Source organism: Anser anser (assembly GCF_964211835.1).
Source record: "Anser anser genome assembly, chromosome: 5".
NCBI classification, from domain to species: domain Eukaryota; kingdom Metazoa; phylum Chordata; class Aves; order Anseriformes; family Anatidae; genus Anser; species Anser anser.
The window spans coordinates 48,702,533-48,727,942 of record NC_139725.1 but is presented as its reverse complement, the minus strand read 5'-3'; the positions used below and the strand labels follow the sequence as shown (position 1 = coordinate 48,727,942).

The window sequence follows — 25,410 nt, the reverse complement described above, 5'->3', positions numbered from 1 at the left end:
TAGTAAATTCCAGCAAGTGGAAAAAATCATGTGAGCTGCCTCTCATCCTCTCTCTCTGATGAAAGCTCACCCTTTCTGTGACTCCACAGTGACTTTGTGCCCCATGTTGCATATTGCAGTGTGCTTGGGCAGTCTCATCTGAAAACATAGTAAATGGCAATTCAGAGAACTTCCTGGGGTGGGGCGGAACAGGATGGCATCTTACTGGGTCTTTTACTCAGCTTGTTTGGTGTCCTGGCAGGCAGCTGCTTTTCCCCTACAGTTACCTTGAACTGATTTTTGACCCGCATTTTAGACTGTCCAATTCTGCCCCTGCTCAAGAGGCATAGCTGATAGCCGCCGATAAGTTTCCTCAGCAGCCACTCCTTGCTGTTTGGGGTGAAGCTGCGTGTCCTAGTTTAGGCAAGTAGGTTGGTGTGAGAGGTTCTTCTAAGCTCTGGACTTCTTGCCGCCTATGACTGGGAAACAATTAGTTTGGTCAAAAGCACCTGCCACGGATGCCATTCACACCCTCTAGCTTCACTGGTGACAAAGTGGGTATTGGAGGAGGCAAAACGGCCACGGTTCCACTGGTGTGGGAGTGCAATGAGTAGCCACTGGGAGAGGGGCAGGCGAAGGGGAGGACATGAGTGAACTTGCAGTCACCTATTAGAAGGATGACAAGCAGAAGATAGTGAGAGTGATTACACATAAAATCTTTCACAGAAGATACTGTAGCTTTTTTACCTCAAAACTTGATACTGCTCTGGCAGATAATCAATTGTCAAGCACAAACTGGGTTCATTAAAAAGAGCAACTGTCTTTAAAAGTTTGGCCCACGTGATATCAGAGATCTGACTGACCCCAAAGTCTCTAGCCTGCAAAGACAGGCACCAATCAAAGGGAAAAAGAAAGAGATAAAGGCAAAGAAAATCGGATCATTATCCAAAGTTTTAGAGTGACTGAACTGGCGCCTACTGGCAAACTGCTCTTACCCTGTCCAAATGACCTCTGACATTGCTTTTCGCAGCTAAAATGATCGACAAATACTAACTGTGAATTCTGATGAATTTCAGCTAGTTTTGTGACTGGTGTTTTGGCTCTGACATCTTGCAAAACAATCAAAATCCATTAATAAACCTACCCCTTCACTATCAACTTTTAAATGGACTCAGCCATCAGAAAGATCCCAGGAACGGGGCTGGTGTGAAGACTGCCTGCCATTGCTGTTAGCAGCCATGAACTATACAACCCTTTCCTGTAGGGAGGTAGGAACTGTAAGACCTCCCAGCAATCTGATTTGAGTTTAATTCCAGACAACATTGTTGTGGACACTGTCTCCCTGTAGATTGAAAAATTCTGCATGTTGTTTTTTTTATTATATTTTTTTTCTCCCAAGGGGCTTTATGAATGCTGGCTGGACACAGCTGGAGCTGTGCTACAGGTTAGAGGAAAAATGATTTCCGTGTTACAGAAATGCTGCCTGCAATATTAAGGTCACACTGTCCTAACATGATTCCACCACAGAGATGAATACAGATTGTGATGCGCACTGTTACGCCGTGTCGTACTGAATTAACTGAAGGCGGTTTGCCCCAGGGCCTGCCAATTCATCTGTTCACTGGAGCTCGCCCCAAATCAACATAGAACAAAATCGAAAGATTCTTCCACGACAAACCGCCTGCTCATTCATCTGTTGTTTCACTGCGGTGCTGTTCTCATTACCACATTTGATTTAATTTGTACGTGTGCTAGTCATGGAAAAAAATAAAAATTACCATCATACCCTTGCTTTGGGGCGTGAAAGGTCAACAAAGCAAATAGCTGCTGCCTTTTGGGGCAATCAAAACACACTGTGTAAGATTAATGGCTTGCTTTAAATTAAGGAGCTAAAAAGGTTTTAATCCTTTCTTAGAGGTGTGTGTGTTTTAAATTAATTTACACAAGAATATTGTATAAAGGGTTCCTTATCATACATGGGCCTTTTCCCTTTCAAAATCCACACACATCCCAATCTTAAAAGAATAATCGTGTTAGATCTATGTTCTAAGGAGTACGGTTTCCTAAAAATAAAAAGTTATTCAGTTCATCAACTTGAGTAGTGATCGCAGTAGGTGGGATTTTATAAAAACACCTCTAAGGAACAATTGAGCTGCCACACAATGGATTAAAAACTTAATTTCTATTAAAAGTTTCAGTTTCAGCCCATGTAGAATTTTATTTACTATGCAACTTTAAAAATACTTTGAATTAATAATATGACATTCAAAAATTCTCAACAGTTGTGTTTAAACTGCTAAGACAAGCATTTTTTTTTCTGATAGCTTAGTAAGTTTAGCACTGTCAACTGAAACGATGTAAGTGGAGTAGATCAAAGGACGGAAGTTCCTTATTAATTCTTCCTCTCTAGCAGAAAGTAAAAGCTAATTTAGGTAATGAAAATGACTGATAACTAAGGTTCTGTCATCATTATCTTGTGACAAAATTTTGACAATACGAAGTTCAGTGTGGAAAAAATGAGATTTCCACTAAAGATGCTGCATCTATTCAACAGATAATGCTTTTGCATTTCACAACACGCTGTGACACCAGTTTGTTAGTGTGTTGCTAACTGTCATCTCCAGACCTCTTTCTAACTTCCCTAAGATCCCCAGCACGTACCTTCATCAGCTGCAACAACCAGACAAATACAAGGGTTTGGAAATAATGAATAGTAAAAAGCAAGATATAAATTCATGTGTGTTTAGGGTTGCTCCCTAAGCCAATACAATCCATAAGCATGAAAAGATTTTTAAAGGATGTTAGAATGCCTTAACATCCCGCATTTCTTAAAGGTCAAGTTGGGAAATCATGCCAATTTATCACTTTTAGTTACAACACAAAGATAAGCGACAAAGTCTTTGCTTGTTATTAGCAGCATTTGTGTAGTTAGGATGATCCAAACAATTATTTAGCAACAGTGCTTACCTGGCAGCACAGGTAACCACCCAGTCACCGTTTCATTCTCAGTCATTAGTAGTTAACTCTGCAAGCTTCTTACTGACATATCCTTTTCCCTCAGTGAAATGAAGATTAAGCTCTCTCAGCAAAAAGGACTGCATGTATTTCTGCTATTTAGTACCACTTCTGCTGAGTCTTTCAAAATACTTTATGGCCTCTGACTCTTATTTTCAAGGCAATAAGGATGCAATTTTAATTTATGTAAGGAAACATGACAAACCATACAAACTGGAATTTATTTCATTCATAAAGTACAACAAGAAATATAAGAACTTCTTTTTGCATCTGTGTTTTTAAATGCATTTCTGGTTACTTTAATTTTAAAACTTAACATTCTGTAAGAAAGTATACTATCAAAAGCATGTTTGAAGACCAGTTAGGAAGTATTCTTAGTCTGTGTTGCTTGACAGATTGTCACACAGGAATATTTTAAAACTTTTTTTTTCTGCAGAAGTCAGAAAAAAATCTTTTAAAATCCTCATTAATCTTAAATTAGGACTTACTTATTAATATATCAGACAAGGACTTGAAAGTTGCATATTGGCAATATCCTGCCACTCTTGTATTCTCAGTTGTATGTAGTTGCAACACGTTCTAGCTTCCTTTTGATAAGTCACGAGTTTTAAGATGACACACGCTACTTAGGACTCTTGAACCTTTTCTGCTACTCTAAGTAGCATAAGTTTTACAACAGGAATTGATGAAGTATAGTTTATCTACTTACAATAAAATGTATGGGACATTAACTCTGGCTAACTTTAATTTATTTTTACATGTTAAAAATATGTCATCAGAGCATAGCAAAGCGCTCTTTTAATCTTTTGATGAGCTGTTGTGTATCAACATGGCCTGGGAACACTTCCGCTGACTTTTGAGCAGCTGTGTAACTCCTCTGAAGATCTCCAACCTATAAGAAACACACAAACTAGTTTTGGAAATGCAAGCACTACAGTATTTGCATCATATATTCTGTAAAGTACAGTTCTGATACTCACAAATGTTTAAACATAGCTGGTCCTCAGACGCAACAAATAAAACAGACAGTATGCAATTTTTCAGACTCAGGGTTATGTCCCTCTTACTTTAAGGGGTGAGAAGAAAAAGAAGCGTTTGTTGTTTTTTTTTTTTTTCAATGGGAGGGATGCATCAAGACAGTAATTTTATATCTTACCTGACTTCTTGGAGAAAGGACAAAGTACCCTATGCTCAGTGCTCAAAGTTAGGAGGAATAAAAAATGGAAGACTTGGTTTTAAATTCCATAAATGTTGTCTTACAAATATAGAAAGGGGAGAGCCAATCAGGCCTCTGCAAAGGTCACAACTCCATGTGATCTGCAACCTCACAGAGAGGCAGGATAGCACACAGAGCTGATGAGATGTATATTGCTCCTCTGTTGCTTGTAGAAGTATGTTTCCACATTAGGAAAAAGTAAAGTTGGGAGCAAATAGATATCATTTCTTGGAAGAAGGAAGTGTATGTAAGGAGAGCACCTCAGAAAGTGGGTTCAGAAAAAAAAAGAACGCAAAAGTTTGGGACCCCATCTAGAAAAAGCGACAGCTTCCGGATGGAAAGGGAGAAGCAGCGGAAAGTGGCAGTAGGAGACCTTTGTTGCCTGTGTGTCTGCCAACACAGAACTTCAGTACAGCAAGAATTCTCTGGAGGAGAAGAAAACCAGGGTCCTGGCCAGAGAAGTTACGCCTTATAAACCACGACATTACACTGAATCTAAGAACTGCATTATCAGACTGCATAAACAGTTAGTTGACCTTGCCATTTGTCTTCTTCCACAGCCCGTGCAGTTCCTCTGTGCAAAAGCTATATAACAAGCCATTTGCAGACTAGGATTTACTCCTTAATCAGTAAGTATATAATGCAATTATTCCAAGCCATGTTCTGTTTCACAATGAAGAGGATATGCTTACAAAGTAATGGGTTGTTCACTCCTCGATGCACGTACTTTAGTATCTGTAGGAGTTGGGCTGCCCACACAACACAGACTCATAACAGAATCTTGAAGGTATAGGCACAAGCCAAGAAATATTCTTTTTCTTGTAAAAATTTTGGGACTTGTACAAGTTTCTCCTTATTAATAGTAATGTCAGACACGCTGTTAATTCGATGTCTGAGACACCCATTATGAAAGAAAATATTAACACACAAAATTCAGTGGTCATAAAGCTGAAGAACAGATACTCCTTTTGAGATTACTAAGGCCATGGGATGAATGATTGGTATTCCATATATATATATATATATTATATAATTACTGATAAATCATCTGAAACTGATAAATCATCTGATACTATTTTAGTTCACATTCTGAAAAAGCTGATGACTGTAAAGAGTGTAGATGGAATTATTAATGGACTGTCCATCTTCTGTGCATTTGGAGAACTGCAAAGTTACTATATGGCTAGTTGGCCTCACATTCTCAAAACCAAACATTTGAATGGTACTTTTATACACCTTCTGGGTACTAAAATGTAGCTTCAGTTTTATCTTGAGTTTGTGCACTACATACTCATAGAATCATAGAGTCATTCAGGTTGGAAAAGACCTCTAAGATCATCTAGTCCAACCTTTAACCTAGTACTAAAGTCTGCAACTAAACCATGGTACTAAATTTCAAATATACAGGTTTCTTGAAGACCTTCAGGGATGGTGACTCAACCACTTCCCTGGGCAGCCTATTCCAATGCCGTGCAACCCTTCCAGTAAAGACATTTCTCCTAATATCCAACCTAAATATTGTTTTGTCTTAGCTATTTGAAACTCTGAGTAATAACAATAAAAACTCAACTGCCCCACCAAGGCTCAATTTTTAGATTTTAAAATAGGACAGTACATTACCTTTTCTGAGAGTATAGCAAAATTAAAATGGGGCTCATACATATGAGGTGCTAAATATGAAGCAGTCTGCAGCAAAGCTCTTGCCTGTGTAGAGAAAGAAAAAAGATGTAGTGAAATCTGCAAGGGAGGGAGGGTAACAAGAATCTAAAGCAATTTTCATCTTTCTTGTAAGAAATCATTCTGAGTTCTCTTTACTAGGCCTTTGTTAATAATGCCACACTACATATGGGTTACACTACATATAAGTTACACCAACAGTACATCTAGGCATAATACAGTTTAAAAGTAATGAAATGAATAAGACTCTTGATGGAGTCAGAAAGGCCATGTTGGGACCATATTTAATTAGGCAATTCAGCTCTATATACTGAATATAGTCATTTAAAAACAGGCAGTTAAAGTCCCACTGAATGTATCTATTGTCTCTGACAGCACTGTGTAATAGTGGTTCAGTCTTAAACATCCCCAGAAACCTAAACTTTATCATAAAAATAAAACAGTTTTCACATTCAGCATTTTGAATAAAAGCCTTCAATGCTATTTTCACACTTCCTATTAGCATAAAAACAAAACAAAAAAAAGAAAGTGAGATCAAGGTGGTTTATAAGACATCCAGACCCAGGTAAATAATTAATATTATGCTCCTCTGTTATTGTCCCTGCAGCTTTGTTTGTGTGTGGAATTGAAATGGCCAAGTTGTGCTTTCCTCAGTGCTTAGACAGCAGAGCTTTCATCACTGTCTCTTTAGGGATGAAGGGAGAGTTGAAGGGATGGACAGATGTGTGTGTGACCATACATTCTCTCAAATGACCACACATGTTGGTTTGCTCAGCCGAAACTGCCCAGACTTATGGAGAAATACAATAAAATGATCCTTCCATGAAAGAAAGAAAAGAAAAAAAAAAAAAGACCCTTGGGGCTGAGGTGGACTTTTAAACAAATCACTGAGGGAATATGAAGCTGTAAAACTTGACATTACTCAATACATTAAACATTAAACAGTCTACTTGCTGGATTCAATCTTTTTTATGATCAGCAAAAGAGTAGTGTTAAAAACTAACTAAAAAATTAAGAATCAAAAGGTGCATTCTCATGCCATAAATTTAATAAAAAATTCAGGTCAACTTGTGAACGCTTTCACAAAAAAATTGAGAGTTCTGAAAATACATCAGATCTTTTAACAGCACTGGTATCTACTAACTCTTTGGAAAGGCAGAGCAAAGAATTTAATAAAAATCCCTTAATTTGACAATGTTGAGTAAATGCATGTAATAACATTGTAAAATAAAATAAAAACAAAGATAAGCTAAGTATCTTCGTATTTTTTATTTTCGTATGCATACATTTATTGCTGTGATCCTGAATTTTTATTATTCATGTGATACAAGAAGAAATTTGAAATTTTAAAGCTGAAATATAAAATGGACATAAAACATTTCATTATAATGGAAAAGCTCAGGAATCCTAACTATTATCAGTGACAACCTACATAGAAATTGGATAGAAATTCCACCCGGGTTTTAAATATCAGTAGCATGGCTGAAACCAAACTGAAACCAAAACCTAACTTCATTTGTCACTAAAAACATCCAGTGTTGGGTTCATTTCAATGTTTCCATGACAATTGACAGCCCACCTGAATAAAGTTATCTTCTAAGAATTATTTGCTCTTCAAAAAGATTTTCAAAAAAGTCTTTATATAATATTGTAGCTCTCTGATGTATACATGAAACCATCACAATAGCCTTGCTCCCATTCAGAAAGATTAAAACAGTCCACAGTAGTTTTAACGGACCAATAAACAGATATTAACTTTCATTGCATGTGTATAAAAATTACTGCTTTCAATCCACTGTGCATGTCAATTATATAGCTAATTGCAACACAACACAGCATACTCACATTAGGTAAAATGAACCACCAAAGTTACTGATGTGAAAGTGTTTCACAAGAACTTGCTGCTTTGGGACTAAACTCGAAAGCAGTCTCCTTGTTGAAAAAATCTTTTAAGAGGTGATCTGATTGTTGTTTTCTGTTGCCCAACAAAAGTATATTATCTACATTTTTAATTGAATATATCAGTCAAAGTTGTAATTTAAGTGATGATTATAGTGTGATAGGGTTTGTTATAGGCATCAACTTAGAAAAAAAGATCTCAACAACTGCAAAGTCACTGCAAACCTTGTTCATCTTGGATGCATCATTTGGATATGCCTAAGAATAAGCAGTTTAATGGGAGACAGCATGACAATGTGGAGGTTACTCTGAACCATGCAAAAAACTTATCATTTTTTGTGCCTATAGTAGTAATCTTCAAGTACAAACAGGCCAAAGAAAGCATTCTGCTTAGGCTGAGGTTAACACCAACCTGCTCGATGTGACCTTTTTGCATTTCCAGTACAGCCAAGTTATTGTAAGCTTCCGCATAGTCGTTATTGTTGACTAATGTCAGCTTGAAACACTGGTAAGCCAGATTCAAGTCTCCTATCCCCTGAAAGTAAGATTGTATTTTAATTTCTGAAAAGATTGGAAACAACATGCATCTGTTTTGTTGTCTTGGTTATCTTTTCATCCATATGTACTACCATGAAATGCAAATTACAATAAAAACATGCTGATCAGAACCATATGTGCTTTCTTCCCAGACCATCTCATTTGCTTCTCATTCTTTACCCAGACAGAATTGTTCCTCTCCAGCACAAATTTACATGCTTTAAGTGAGATTCTTCATATAACTGAATGCTTAGATGGCTAACGTGTCATCTGAAGACCATTCTATACACTACACCTTTAGCAGGGTAAGAAAAATAGAGACATCTCCAGGGGAAAAGTCATCTTGCTTCTCTGTTTTTAAATGGATTAAAAAAAAAAAAACAAGCACATATAAGCCTACTTATTAGAAGACAAAAACAAAGGGAGATTAATCTCTTTGTATGGAGACATTGTCTCCACGTTAATGTTCTAGTTTTATGACCAACGCTGATACAGCATCAGGTTAAACCTTAAAAGTGAAAAATGCTGAAAAATATATGCATATCAGTTCAAATTTCAGTGTTTTAGGTGGTATAAATTAACGTGTTCATCCTAGCTGATGCACAATCAAGATGAACAGTTGAGTTTCTCTCTGACTTAAATGGCAATCAGCATTTGGACAGAACCCACGCGAGAAAGCTAGCAAAACATTATTTGGTAACTTTATTCTGGACAGATAAACAGAAATCTAACATAACTTCTGGAATAACATCTGCAAAAATGGGCAATGAATGAAAATTAGTGTATGAATTTAACAAATTTGATGACACAATTAAAAAATATCCCTGTTGCTGCCTACAAGACAGAAGACTGGGTATTTTAGTGTCTGTTCCATGATGCTCAATAGGCACTTTTTATGACAACAAAATTAATCTATTGCTCCATGTCATATAAATAACAGCTCAGAGAAAAAACATCTTGAATTCAATTTTATGTCAGATTAGCTTGTATTGCAGCAAAGGCCCTCAAGAGTTGGTATGTGTTACAAATTTTCAGAAAGAAAGGAAGGTTAAAGATGGTTAGAAAGGGAGAATCTTTTAGCAGGAGTAAACTACATTCTGTGATGATGTACAGAGCTTTTTTCTTTTCCCCTTCCTCTCTCTGAAGTGCAAATAAACCCTTAATTAAGTCTTTACTATACTTTATCCAATACACTAGCAGGTTTCATATTTCAAAGTAGGACAATGATTCCTTCCTAGATATTTATTTTCCGGTTTCTGTAAAATCATACTTATTCAGAAGGATTGTTAATATTTTTCATACCACAGCCACATGTCCCAAGTTGTACCACACATCTGCTGTCTCTTCCTCATTTTCAGCCAAAAACAGTGCACGTTCAAATGAAGTTAGTGTCATATCATATTGCTGGGCATAGAAGCAACAGAGGCCCAGATTGTTAAAAAGCTGGCAGTTATAGACACCCATCTGCAGGAGCCGCCTAGATTGAAAGAAAATATTTCTTATTTTTTTATATTAATTTCAAATATGAGTTCAATTCTAAATGACAAAATTCTCTCCTCCTTCCTCCCTATACCAAGAGTTTAATAGCCATGTACCTTAACTTTATTTTGAGCTCTCTGACAATTTTGTTACAGTTTTACACTTCGTAAAGGTTTTATGAATGGCAGTGCAGAGCATTTCTAATTAGTAGAATCAGAGCTGTGCAAAACAGTCTCTGTGTAAATTAAATGACTTCTGGCATTTTGACTGTCATATGACCTGACTTTACTGTCAGACAGAGATGTACACAGACTTTCTCCATTTCTTCTTTCCAAACCCTTGACCTCAACCAAGCTGTAAATGCTACAGTTAATTTTCATAACTCTTCAGGCTTCAAATTTTTGCTTGATTCCTGTCCCACAGCACTGCTTTAATCGGTGCTAGTACATCTAGTGTATGAATCTACATTAATCTTACATGTGAAGCATAAGTCAAATTTTGATTCAAATTGATATTGTTTATGTGTCTTTTAGGATGGATGTTTTATAAAAATGCTGTTTATTAACATTAATAGGGAAAATAGGTATGCTAAGAGGGCCAGGGAAGAGATATGATGTCTTCAGCATCACTGAGTTTCTGAACCTAAAGCATAAAAAACCTCAGGTACAACAGAAATGACATGGCAGTGCTTAGACTAACTTCATTTGTTCTTAAACTTACGAACGTGAGTCAGACTCATTAGCAACCTGTCTCAAAATAACAAGCAAGCAGCATCATTTAATACTGTCTTTTTATTTCTTTCAGTAAAACATAGGGGAATCCCAGCTCACATTCAAGTAAGAGGTTTTGTGGTCACAACTGCCTATGGCTACAGGTGGAGTTTTTCAAAAACGACTCCTTTCCAAAGGGCTGAATAGGAAGTCCATTTGCTTCCTGAAAGCAAATGAAGTTGAGAATAAGGCTCAGCATTCTTAAACTGCCTCATGTTGTGAAAGATCATTTCTTGTTTATTAACGGAACTATTTATATATATTTATATACATAATTACATATCTATAATATATACAATTATAAATATATATATTTATTAACTGAACTATTTTGATAATCTGTTGATACAAGCTTCAAGCAGAATGATGACAAATCTTTAAAGGAGATGTACTTATCACTGGCAGGGAATATATGTATGTTGGTGAGTTGGTGTGCTAATTTTATGGTTATATTTCTCCAAAAAGCTTGATCAACCTCCCACGTTAGTCTTCCAGTGCTCTTGTTTTGCTATCAGCATTACAAAAATCAACCCTTTGTATTACCCTCCGATGTGTCCAGTTCCCCCTTCCTCCCCACAAGTGTAAAACCTGTAAAAATACCTGTAAAACCGCAGAGCTATCTCAGGCTGGTCTGAATAAAAACGGTTGCTGCCAATGCATGCAATAGCTTCCACGTGAGTATTGTCTTGTTTTAAGACTTCTTTATAGTACTCTGTAGCTGAGGAAATATTGTTCATTTCCTATACAATGGGAAAAAAACAAATTAATTCTACTTTTTATCACCAATTTCTATATTAAAACTTACTAAAATGTCAATCTATTGAGTGCTTTATCTGTGTCCTGTACAGTACTTAACTGAGATTAATTATGTATGCCCCTGCAGTTCTCTAACTGTTGTTACAATGCATCTAACTGTTGTACAATGCAACATCACTACTTCACAAGCGTCACACACATGGACAAGAAGAAGGCATATTCATTTATCAGTGCCAGCTGTACCCGTCTTAACTCTACGCCATTGGTACAAAAAAAGGTGTTTTTTGTTGTTGTTCTTGTTGTTTTGTTTGGTTTTGTTTTTAAGGAAAAAAGATTGGTCATAAGCTTAGTATGTGCAATGGGTATTTGCTATGTTTTGCACAATGCCTTGTGATATATAGTACTGTACAGTTGATTTCCCAGTATGGTAACATACAGAAGATTTATTTCCCCAGTCAATGTCTCAATTACTTTCAATGCTTTGTAAATCAACTTATGAATTTCTCCGAACATAAATGACAATATAATGGCATACCAAGAATTATTATGTGCCTTTGAAAACAGAAATCATGGATTTACTACCAAAACTTGTACTGGGTAGGATACACCAGTTAAGAGAACTATATTTTATCAAAAAATATGCTTGGATGTATGCTAGTTGGAAGACGAATTAGGGTGGACTCCTTGCTATAAATGTCACACTGTTTCTGAGAAGTAGAAGTCACCACAGGACTCTGCCCCATAATAGAAGAAAATAAACTAAAATGGTTTAAACACACTTCTGTGGTTAGAGAGGAATAATTTCTACCTATGTGCTGTAGATGTACTGTACTCTTAACCTGACTAAAGAACAAGCTTTTTTTTTTTTTAACCTATACAGCACATTTAGCCATGAAAATATGTATTTTTTTCCATTAAGTGAAACAGTATTAAAGCAGACCATTTACAAATAACATTTAAAAAAAACAAACAAACAAGTAAGGTCTACAACTCTTCCCATAGCCAAAAGGTAGTGACAGAGAAGAAAAGCTCTGATTAAGATGCCTGATGCGCACATTTCACTTGTGAGTGTATGTAATAAGAACAGCCCTGTGCTGCAGTACAAATCTTTGCTAATAAAGCTATAATCCTGCACTCAGGTGTCAGTGCAAAAGTATATTCTGTCAAGTATATGCAGCCTTTTATAATTCCTTAAAGGGTTACGCAATGTTATGTATGGTTCGGCAAAATCATATCCATATTTAAAACTGTTTAGCAATTCAGGAAGAAAAGCCTCCAAAAATTATGCAGCTGTTTTGTTCCTTGCTGAAGGACAAAAAGGATTTAATATGAAAATGGATTAATGCTTAGGGGTTAGATGAGAATGATGAGACCAGGAAAGAATGCCAAGGATCAATGTAGACAAAAAAAATTTCATGATATGTTTAAAACATTGGTTTTGGAATAGCATCATTACCAACTTTTAGTGTAGCACAATATTAAGCCCACTGACATGAAAATACACTTTTAAAATGCAAAGTACATGGTTACCAAGCTAAAACGAAATGACTACTTTAAAACTAATCCTACTTAAAATAACATCTACTTCAAAACCAAGAAACACACATTCCAACTGTTCTCACTGGCTTAAGAAATCAACAGTGGCTTACAGCACAATAAAGACAGCACTGATCCATCGACTATCTTGCTGTTTAATACTGCCAGCGGGCTGTTGGTGACTTGAGCAATTTCAGTCCGATGAAAAATATATGAACTTGACCAAGCTACGCAGACAATATCTGGACCACTTGACTAAATGTGGTGATGGTTCTGTATGTCTGAACAAGGGTCTCCGTAGTGTGATTAACCATTTAAAAAAACAAGCATGCAAGACTCCCCTGACATTACTTTGGTATCTTAGATAATGTTACCTGTTTTGCATTAGTGATACTAGAAATCAGTGTAGTTAATTTTTGATGCCCTTACATTTATATTCAACTATGGGCTCTTTTTCTTGCTTGAGCAGCTAACCTTGGCCATAATTGCATAGTGCACGCATACCTCGTAGATTCTGGCAATTCCACAAAGAAGAGTCACTTCTCCAGGAAATCGTTCTAATCCTTGCTTAAAAAGGTTTAATGCTGTTACAGGCTGGTCCAAGCGCATATACACCTATGCAAATAAAGAGTGTACATAAATTTCAAATGTCTTTATATTCATACTGCTGTTTGACAAGGGAGGTTAAATGGAAGGAATGACACCTCACTTTATGCAGTAAAACATTAGCAGAGATGGCGAATAATACTAGGAAAATATTGGAGTTAATACTGAAAAAAATCTCTGTAATATAGAGAAAATAGGCTAAATAAGATAATTAAATTTGCATGCATGTCATCTAGACATTATTAATTCATCTGGACATTACTAATAAACTAAAGAAGTTATCTATTATCATATCAAAAATATACTTTAACACTAAGGTGAAGGTATTACCTTGAATACTTTCCTGATTAATATATTTTTAAAACTATACATTTGGGCTTGAAAGAACTGGATCTTCTGGTTGATAGTGCTGGAATAACAAAATATTTTACTTAGTTAAATAAGACTGCATTGCACCAGGCACCGACGCTTTCAAGTCTCCTTAGTGCTCTGACAACTTTCCCTGTCCTAAATAATAAAGTCTCTTAGCAGCAAGAAGGCAGTTTGTTCCTCGTGATTTTGGCTTCTTTGTTGATTCTGACAACATGTGATGTAGATAATTTTGTGTGAGAACTGGAGAGAGGGCATCAATGTGTTGACAGAGACCACCTGTACAGCCGTCTGAGAGTACAACTCTAAAGCCCTCCTGTTGTGGGGTATGCTAACAACAGCTACAGCAAAGGGAAAATCCCCACACACCTACTTTGGGAAACTAGATGACTACAGTGATTAATCTGTCTCCCACTGAGTGGAAAAGTGTTTTGAGTGTTCCTGTTGGTGAAATATTACATTAAATGATAATACTTGATGTAACTGAGAAAGGGAAACAATCTGTGACTGGTATCTTTCTGAAAAAAAACAAACAAACAACCTTGTGATGAAATGGAGGAAAAATATCAACGTTAACTGAACACCCAAGAAACCTCCAAATGCATTTTCTGTTTCTGCCCTTAAGCCTCAGGGAGGTTTTTTTATGATGGGGTGGGAGTTGGGACTTGGTAGACTTGGACTGCTCCAATGACATCATCAATTAATATGCTGTAAGTCATCAATCTATTCGTAATGGATTTTATATCTGGGTATCTAAAACAGACTTCAAATCATTTGCTATAGTTTTTCACTTATAAGTTATGCAGCAGCTGCTGATGAATTTAAAGTCTGCATTGAATTTTAAACTTCAAGTAAACATCTCCATTGTGACTGTCACTCCATTCACCTTCCTTTAATCAAGAGTAGAAGTTTCATATTCCTTTAGCAACAGTTTACTACTACGAAATTACTCTTTACAGAGTCAGATGAAAGAGAATAAATGATATTTGGGTATTACTTCTTAATTAGGAAGAACCTTGGCTGATCATTTTACTCCTAATTATCACCAGTGCGAGTGACTTGTATAACAACTCCTAAGTCTGCTTTATAAGCCAGTGCATACTGACATACCTTCAAATAACTTTTTTCTTTTTTGAACTGAGAATTTTAATAAGCTGGGGTTTTTGTTTGCTTGTTTGGTTTACGACCTGATCTAGCTATGAAGCACAGCTATCTTCATATTCTTAGGGCAAAAAAGGTAAAAAATGGAGGTCAGGGAACTCCACAAGTTCTGTTCCTTTTAAAAATCTTTTTATCTTTGTTTATGAAGTATGTTTTCTCTCTATCTGTGGTATAAAAAATCCCATTTCCAGCCCTGCTGGGTCATGAAATATTTTGTAACTCCTCAGCAATATTCTTTTTTTATTTTTTGTTTTTCTTTCAATCTTTTATCCTTTCATAAATTACATTTCAAGGGAGAGTTAGCTTTGAGGAAAATATAAAAAAAATGATTCTGATAACTGTTGTTATACAGACTATAACCAGAAAACAAATCGGTACTCTGGTATCAGTCAGTTTACACAGAACTTGATGCACGCCTATTATTTTTTAATGGTTGCTTAACTCAAGACTTTTCTTTTCAGTATTGTCAGATTCAGCTAGAACTCAGTGCCCTACCCTATTGCCTGTCCACCAACAGTCACTAAATCGTGTTGTGTGATGCCTTATACTTGAGCCAGCTGGTCTATGGAGTGGGAGGTGGAAGTTCAAATAGGAGCTCCTACTTGTGCTACTGGGGGAGGGAGACTATTGAGGGGGGGAGCACATAGTAAATCACCGTTAATCCAATTACTCTGCCAATTTAATCACTCTGTGTAGCTCATGAATTTTGCAGAGTGACTCCTGCTAGTGACAGAAATCTAAAATGACTAAGCTGAATTGAATAAACTACCTCAAAGTGCTGTACTGAAGACAAGTCTTCAGATATCAATGGTGACAATTTAAATAACTAAAAGTAAACAGCTCAAGGAATGTAAAGGTACAGCAAGTATCATAATATGAATATCTTTTGGATTGACTTGAGTCAGGTGGCTTGAAGGCAGCTGACAGAGCAACTGATTTCATCTCTTTCTAGGATGAGAAGAAGGAAAATGCAGTTTTAGTTTCTCAGGCAACCTCTTTTTGAATATCTTTGAAAATGTTCAGTCTGATACATATCTCTGCAAACAAGTGATTCTGAGGCTTACCTGTACCACTTGTTTTTTTAAAGCTTTTAATGCCTTTATTTTGACAGAACATTTGCTGCTTCAAGGTCTCTGACTGCTTCCTTTAACTCACTTTGTTTTGATTTTGCTTGTGAAACTAGGATTTTGAGCTTCACTCTTCACTTACTGATTTATTGCACTAGTTTCCTAGGGGACCACAGATAGCTATACTTTTCTTCCTACTGAAACTCCAATAATTCTTTAGCTGTGTAATCCTCATTGGAACCTGGACCAAAGAATATACTGAGGTAGCAGAAGGGTTTTTCATGAAATAAGCAAACTCCAAAATCTTTTTTTGAACTATACACTTCAATTTCAACTGTAAGTAGGTATTGTCTCAGGTCCACGTGGAGATCACACGCTATTAAACTCAAGAGCTTATCAAGCTCAATACTCAACTATTCTGGTGTACGAACTTCACTGGAAAAGGCTGGAATTTCACTTCATTCTGAAATAAGCAAATTGGTGACTTACTTTTGCCAAATACAAGATTGTATCAACCATGTCCTGTTGCTTGAGAGCTGACTTGAATTGTTTTTCAGCTTCACGATATAATCCTAACCTAAAGAGACAACAGATAGATGTAGAAGGTTGTTTTCTGGATTTTTTTTAAATAAAAGCTAATTAAGTAATGAAGCAGGGCACACTAAACCAAAGAGAACTGTCCAAAAGCATACTTTAAGGTCATTTATTTGCGTGCATGTGAACAAAACCCATGAATATATTATTATAAAGACAAGCATTTAAAATTATGAAAAAATCAAATTCATTAAATCGTAATTCTACATAAGACAACAATAAGCAACTCTGGTTGTCTAACAGAGTTGCTCCCCGACTGACTGTAAAAAATCTTTTTGACTGACCACATAATTTTAACATTCTTTTAGTATTAACCATTTGTTACTCTTTCTTGAAAACATAAAAACACAACCATCAAAAATCCTGCCAAAAAAAATGGATATCGCTAACATTAGACCATTTTCAGTCTTTGTTCATCCGTGGTCTCCATATGTTTCCCTGTGAAGACACAGAACTCGGCTTAACATGTTTAAGCTTACCAACAATAGGTTTCTCTTCTCAGTTACTTCTGTAAATAAGTAATCCATGGCTCCACATGAAAACTGCTGCTTTATATATAGTAGTAGAAGCCTCTGCCATTTTGATTATAGTTCGAAATAACAATAGGACATTGTTAGCTGTTTTCAGATAGGTTTGGAGGGGAAGGTAAGAATTTCTGGGCCTTGTTCGAGTCTCCAGATGGGAATGTGTTCTGGCTGGCCCAACGCTGCTTCTGGTTTTCATCTTCAGGAACAGACATGACAGAGGCCCAGTCCTGTCTCTCTAAGCTACCACATCTCATTGTAATGCTGTTTTTTCTACTTGTTAGGCCTCCCTGCCCAGCTCAAAGTTGCCCCGTTTATCATTTTTTTCCTTCATTGCCCATGATTGCTCATCTACACCTGCTCCCCTCAAGCTTCCATTTTCCTTTCACAACATTTGTCAGTTTGTCTTCTGAACACCACAGAGTCTTTGCCCTGGTTGTTCCCTTACTCTCCCAGTTCCTCGTCAGCAGAAGACACTTTCTCTTAGCCTCATCTCAGAAATGACAAAACTCCTGTTGCTAATATTAAAAATCTTTAATTGTGTGTGGAAAAAAATGCTGTACTGTAAACTACACCACAGCTCAGTCTTAAGCTCAGGTAAATCACTTGCTTTCTCTCCGGGGGGGTGGGGGGCATATGGAAAATGAAGCTCACAGAAGTCTGTTTCATCTTAAAAGCACTTGTTTTCAAGTGTTACTGTAGAACAGACTATTTTGCAGTGATACATAAATGCTGCATAAACTACAAAATTAAGAGGATTGTACCGTTTCAGCAATAGCAAAAAGTTAAACTTTCCCAAACACAAATTGCTTTTTCTTTTCTTCAGCCAAAGAGCACATATACTTGGTGAAGAAACACAAAACCAAGCCAGAACAAGCCAGCCAAAACAAAGAAACACGGCCAATGGGGAAACAATGCAGTTTTGGATCCTGAAAGTACATGTACCTGCTTGGATGCTTTAGTCTCTATAGCTTTATTCATAAAAATCATGAAAGTGATGAATGACCTCGAAGCTCAAAAAAAAACAGTCTAATCTTCTAAAGAACGTCAAATAAAGGTTAAGGATAATGAAGAGTTTTGTTAAGACTGGGCATCTACAAAGAAGTAATAGTTTCAAGACAAGATACAACGTGGAATTATAAAGGGTTAACTGCTTTGTAGTATAATCAACCTGTTCACACAAGCATTGCTTATACAATCGTAAAGACTGCAGATGATGTTTCAATTTAAAAAAAAAAAAAATCAGTATCTACACTTTTTACATTCATAGGACAAACACTGTAAAAAGTCAAAGGGGAATTTGCCTCGGTACTTGCTTGAATTATAGGAATCTGGGTTGCATCAGAAGGAGGTTTACCTGATGAGGTAGAACTGGCTGCTACAGTCCCATCTAGCCCCTCAGCAACCACTCTGAACTGCTTGCTACAAGCTCTCCTCCCTGCTGCTGCCACTCTTATTCCAGAGAGGAATGTAATTGTGCAAAGTGTTGGGGTCCTCCCAAACAATTTCTATCAGACTCTTGTGTCTTGGGTGCCAGCTCTGATGCCCTGGCATCTTTACAACTGTTTGGTACTCCTTGGGCAATGCATCTCTGGCAGTCAGTAGCTAAAATTAAGATCTCATTTTTTATTATTTCATCAATCTGAAGCCCTCATTTCCAGTTAATTTCTCGAGCCAATATTCTACTGTTCATTCTGTGTTTCTTTTTAAATGGTAGTTCTTTTTGTTTATTTACCGAATTTTCAAAAAAAAAAAAAAACTTTAATAAAGATGCAACTAATTTAGTTACTTAAAGGTACTCAATACTGGTGCCTTTACCTCCAGTAGCTGACCATAATCTATCTCCTTGCATTAAAGGAGATTTAACTGTAATCGCAGTCCTCTCCAACTAAATACATACTGAATTATTTTTCACTCTACAACATTGCACAGTACACACAGTTCAGGTCCTGCACTTCTACTCACCGATCATAGGAAAAATGAACAATGGCTTACCTATAGCAGCACTTCCCAATTTGGACTTTCCACCACCAGTCCTTGAATTGTGCATGCTCGGTGGCAAGGGCTGCCAAATCTAGAGCCTTCCAAAACAAAGCCATCACCTTAACATTAGTGCCTTCAACGTTTATGCAAACAATCTTGTGCAAAGACTTTTGTAAAGAGAAAATTCTGAACAAACAGTCGTGGCAAACTCAAGGAAGGTGCACTGCTTTATGGTTACTCTTTTTACAGTTGAAAAGAAAATGTAATCCTTATAGCTTATAGCAATGAAAGAGAAAATACAAAATTAGTTTGCTTAGACTTACAAATTGTGGCTTCAGAATATACAGAGCATTTGTGTGAGCCAACACACTTTTTCCAAGCCACCCTTCCTTGTTCACTAAAAATTGTTGAAAACAAGTAGAAGTATACTAAAATAAACAAATCAGTTCAGCCAGTCTGAGATACTGAAGAAATTGTCATCTCATTGCTAGTATCAGGCTGCCTCTACTGCTGGGGACTCTCAGATGTGTACAGTGGGAAATACTTCTTCCTTTAAAAGCCTGACATAAAAATTATTCTACAATAGATAGTAAAAATAGATAAATATTCTAAGAAATAGTTAAGAGGGTGGAAGTCTAAAACCTCTTCCATCTGGTATATCAGAAAAGTAGGCATGCTAATCAATGTGCTGCCATTGGCTATTGCAGACACAATCTATGGCTTTTCATGCTTTCACTATAATTTCTAAATTCCTGTTAAAACAAATTGATGTGTTTTCTGTACCAAAACCTATCAAAGAAGCAATTGTTAGTGTTTACTTTTTGAAAATACCAGTTTCTCCCAGAACATATCAGTCATGCTACATGTTAATTCTACTTCAGGGATATCAACATAAATAGTCTTAGAGTCTTTAAAGCAGATTTTCTTATAACAAAGAACTCATTTTCTTTATTTTCATGAACATTTTGCAGACCACAGAAATCAGAAACTTGATGTCTATTGGGAACAGTATAGAAGAGTTCAGTGTGCTGGCCACTCTGTGGCATAGGAATCAATAGTTTCCAGGAAAAAAATCATACGAATACTTGAAATATGTCAAAGAGCCCAATTTAGTGATATCAACCTCTGGGCTTGATTCCATTTCTTCCTGCTAGCAAAATGAGGCTGCAAGTAATCGACAGGTGTAGATCTGATATAGCACACAAAGTCATCGGAGCTACAACAACTTACATAAGTTGTTCTATTTTGGCTTTGTGAAAAGAGTTATTTTTTCTATAGCAATTCAGTTTAAGGAGTTGCATTTTGGTGTCCTCAAAAGAAAGAGACAATTAGCAATCCCAGCTTCTGAGACAGGAGAGAAAAAAACAAGAAAGGTTTACAACTCTGAAGTCACTATCTGATCCAGGTGTGTGGTATCCTTGAAATCCTCAGATGACAGAGCTTATCTGGGCTGCCTTTTGTTTCTTAATAACTTTGCAAATAGCACAGCCAGGCCCCTGGACACCACAACTGTCGTGCAGAAAAAGCTTGCTTCAAGATAGAAATTACATTCCCCTTCCAAACACTTTCACCTGAAAGTATATACACAATTTTGTCCCAGTACAGTTCACTGGGAAAAATCTGGAAAACAGCTGAAATTGAAGTATCACTTACTTTTGTTGTGTTTTCAAATTTGTTTGCATTTTCAAATTTGTAAAGAATGTGTGCATCTCTCAAATACCACACTCGCTTCTAATGGGGCACAAGTAGTCATAGAAAATGAGTAAGGATCCTACTGCAAATTACGTACTTCAAAGAGCCTTCCTTAGAGTGCTCTGATGACAAGTATTCAAGGAGAAGGACTGAATTTCAAACAGCCATCCCTTCTGTAGCTATACACTCAGCTTTCTTTCTGGTACCCTAATTATTTATGAAAACTATTTTATGTAAGGCTAACAATTCTGGCTGCTCTTAGAGCGTGGGAACTAAGACTGCTTCAGGCTTTGTAGACTGTAACATCAGCACTTTTGCCGTTAGTGCAGATCCTGAAATCTTACTGGGATGTTATTACTAGCATCAAGAAACAAAACATAACTTAATTTTGAAATTAATTTCTGAAATTAAGTAAATCCTGGTTTTATACTTTTCTGTTAAGGCAATAGAAAAGGAATAGGAACATCCTGTTTCTGATGCTTTACATGCAATACAAATTTTTAATCTAGAAATACTACAGATGTTATCAACATTTCTAAAAAGTGTTTGCCTGAAAAGGCTTTGTGCATATCAGTGTCAGATTTCTGCATGTCAGACTTTCTGCTGGCATTACAACAAACCTTCTGACAATGTGGCCTTTGAAATGTTAGTAACTTGATTAAAACAGACCTTTAAAAGTCAAAGCCTTCACTGTGCCATGTCAATACCAACTGCTAGCATATTTAAAGATCAGTTTGGTGCAAGATTTTTTTTAATTGCACAGTTTAGGTACAAAGCAATGTTCAATGTGCAGAGCAAGTTAATTGAAAAACAACCAAAACTAACAGTAATAAGTGTCCCAACTGTTCTGCACTCCGTTGACTGTCACTGTCCGTGACTGTTCCAACTGTCCTGCATCACCTCCCTCGCCCTGCTGGCCACCCCTCTGTTGATGCCGCCCAGGTTGCAGTTGGCCTTCTGGGCTGCAAGCATGCACTGCTGGCTCGTGTCGAGCTTTCCGTCCACCAAAACTCCAAGTCTCTCTCGGCAGGGCTGCTCTCAATGTGTCCTGCTCCCAGTCTATATCCCATCTGGGATTGCCCTGACCCAAGTGCAGCACCTTGCACTTGGACTTGTTGAATTTGTGAGGTTCCCGTGGGCCTACTTCTCAAGCTTGTGCATATTTGTGCAAAAAAACCCTACAGTAATAATAAAAATGTTCTTTCACAAAGAATTTATCAAACCTGTATTTAGCATGATTGTGAGCTGTTTTTATGTATATTATTACTCTCCTTAGCTAAGCTGTGCTATAAATTAAGACTTCCAAATCATCTACCATCTATAACTCAGTATGTATAAAACAGCTTGTAGGGCTGTGGTAATTTACTATGATTTTGCAAAATCAAATTCTCTCAGCAATTGTTATTGACTAAATTCTTGTTTGTAGACAAACTGACATTGGATAGTTAATAAAACAGCTGAATAAATGACATCAGCCGATTTATTTTGGTGAATGTCTTCTGGACTTCGATAGTTTGTAAATCTAACATAATTCCATTATAAATGGATTTCTATCAGAGAGTATAAAGGTCAAAGTATTACAAAGAACTACGGGAATATCACAGGTCATGATTTCTTGACCCAAGTATATACTGTACATTCTTTGCTCTTTCTCAAGACAAAGTGTGTTGTCATCATTACCCACCTATGAATAATGGCAGAATACAATGTCACAGCCTACTGCTGAAATAAGTAGAAGCTGAACTATTTCTGGACAAGTCTTTTACACGGCTCTGCTCTTACAGCACGTAGCCCGTTAAACAGCATTTAGAAATACTCAGGGAACATAGAAAGTCAGTTATTAAGTGTATGCCTTCAAAAGAGAACAAGTCAAGAACAATAATGGATAGGGTAATAGGAATTTCTTCAGAGAAGTGTTTAATTTTTCATTAAGTAAGATGAAAGAATTTTGAATGCATTTTCAAATGCTGAATAAGCTCAGTGCTTCTCTCTTCTTCTTCTGTCTCCAAGTTCATGATAATTGATAGATTATAGATATATTTACTTTTAATTTGAACTGAGTTCCTAGCATTGTTTGTGCAGCTGAATGCATACTGATTAATGATATTCCTCAACTGAAATTGCTAAGGCTTTTTTTTTTTCTTTCTATAGACTGGCTGAATACTAAACAGAAGCAAAATAATAAAACTGCCTTTGCTTTTTAAATAATAATGCAGACGAGAACAGTACAGACTGCTCCGGATCTGTACATTGACAAAGGAAAATAACCTCACTACTACTTTTGTGTTTTATTTATGAAACTGCAGGAACTGGTCTTCCAATTCTACCCATGAAGAAAGTCTGCAAGTAGAGACTTTTCCATCTACACAGTCACTTTAAGTCAATTTCCCAGGCTTTGATCTAATAACTTCCAAGCTCTTTCATCTCATCTTGTGCAGAAAAGTGTTTCGTACAAAGACGGAAGAGATGTCACAGAATGTTGGATGATCAAGAGAGATCCAGATCAACTTTTAAACTGTTAACATCTCTGCTGAATCCAAATCAACTGAAATCTTTTCAGGGAGAAGGAAGAAAATGAATCAGTGAAATGCCTTTGGTTGGAAAGGTGAATACACAGGTTTGACACAACCAAGTTTAAGCAAAAAATTTTTTCATTTTTTTTCTTTAAGAAAAATTAATGCAGATGAGATTCAAAAGGAAGGAAGGACAGTTTGGAGAACAGAAATATATTGAAAATGGAGGAAAAGAGGAATAAATGCAAGCAAGAGACAACAAACTGAAGAGTCACAAAAAACACTCTTCAGAGAAACACATTACAATATAAAGGCACATTGCACTGCGAACTGTGATTTATTTTTTTTTACAGGATGCTACCTTTAACCAAAAATGTAGATCTCCCTCTCATTACTCAATAAACGGTGGTGACTAAGCTGACATTTCTTTGCTTAGAGATTTATTCAGGTGACTAGGGTGCACATAAAACCATAAGCAAAACTTTCCTGTAAGACAGTGATCCTGAATTCTGCAGCAGGGATTTCAAAGAACATGCAGTATAGGGTAAGAGTGTTTTACAATTTTTTTGCTGGAGTGCTTGGAAATTTGCTTGCATTTTATGTAATGATCTGTCCTGTCTGGGGATCCTGCATATCCTCACAGTGTAGGTAGCATGCTGTGACCTATTCCTTGTGAACTGAGTTCTCAGTAACAAACAACATACATTCTAGTTATTAGAGACATAAAAAACAAGCCCTTCATGTTCAGTATCAGAATATGTAAATAATAATTGCTATTTCTCTCTGACGTGTTTGACACTTGCACTTACTGGTTCAACTACATTTTGGATTAACAATGCATTGCAATTCAATCCTCTTAGAAGAATGCTGTGCAATAAATTGACAGTGTACAACCATAATCATTTGATACTAGATTAAAAGCTTCACATAGCGGAACATTTGGAAATGGTTCTGATCTGTGTTGTCAATAACAAAATATTTTTGTGTGTTATTAACTGGCTGAAAATGATGATATCAAAGAAGCAGCTTGAGAGTGTAACTTCAGATCTAATCACACACCAGTTAGTAGTGCAGGACAAAGTTAAGTAACTGTTTCATCAGCTATGCACTATTGACACCACTACTATTGATACTACTCTCATACAAACTTCAAGCAGAAATTTTGATTCCATTTCAACTGGATGCATGTATCTAACATAGTAATGAAATATTTTGACTCTTTATTCATTCAGTAAACTAATTATTTCCCTTGGTAAGCTGCCAAAAAATTCCTGCAACCTTTATTTATTTATGAGAGTTTAAACAATACACATCCAAATTTGATCTTGCCCGTTCAGTGCAATATCACATAAAGATCAGCAGAAGAAACGTTTCAGACAGGATAAGAGGGAAACTATATAATTAGGAAAACTTTTGGAGAATAAATCTTACAGACAATGGTAGGGACAACACGCTCTCTCCCTTAAGGGCACAAAACACCTCAGCTCTACGGAATTAAATTTCTAGCAAAACTGTCCAACTCCTATTGATATTTTATTTTTCACCAAAATTTTTGTAGTTTCACCAAATACATTTAATTTCTATTCACTCAAATACATAAGCATTATCTCAGTGGTTTCAAATGCCAAACTACGATCATGTCAAACACTTAACTATTTTGCAAGGTATTTTCACCTTCTTCTCGTAATAGACAATCTTTTCACATGTTATCACTTTATATTAGGCCTCAGGTACTCTGAACTTTCAAGACAACTCAACAAACTAGTATATGGTACTGCTCAGACTCCAGTAAAGTATATAAATTAAAAGTAAATTCTGTTAAGGTGAAATAATTAAATATGGGGATCTTATCATGTTGACAGACGAGGGATCTAACTTAACAATGTTATAATGCTTTTCCTCTCAAAAAAGAAAGCAATAAGGAACATATAGGTACGTGCACATTACCTTACCTGTAGAAAGGGTTTCTTTCTCTTACACAATTTCTAATGCTTCACTTCTGTACTGAAATGTGATGTACTACTTGGATCCTTAGTT

General features: G+C 36.4%; 1 protein-coding gene across 4 annotated transcripts in view; it reads right to left on the bottom strand.

Annotated features, from left to right (window-relative positions):
* Positions 1–3,196: 3,196 nt before the first annotated feature.
* The window catches only part of TTC8 (tetratricopeptide repeat domain 8), a 44,913-nt gene continuing 22,699 nt past the window's right edge, over positions 3,197–25,410 (bottom strand). For all 4 annotated transcript variants that reach the window (XM_083836505.1, XM_083836504.1, XM_083836507.1 and 1 more), the window contains 8 exons: positions 19,181–19,266; positions 16,557–16,644; positions 13,369–13,479; positions 11,173–11,312; positions 9,626–9,800; positions 8,199–8,321; positions 5,831–5,914; positions 3,197–3,886 (listed from right to left, as the gene is read on the bottom strand). In XM_083836505.1, coding sequence (XP_083692631.1) covers positions 3,770–3,886; positions 5,831–5,914; positions 8,199–8,321; positions 9,626–9,800; positions 11,173–11,312; positions 13,369–13,479; positions 16,557–16,644; positions 19,181–19,266 — 924 coding nt within the window. In that variant the 3' untranslated portion in view covers positions 3,197–3,769. The remainder of the gene's footprint in view (positions 3,887–5,830; positions 5,915–8,198; positions 8,322–9,625; positions 9,801–11,172; positions 11,313–13,368; positions 13,480–16,556; positions 16,645–19,180; positions 19,267–25,410) is intronic.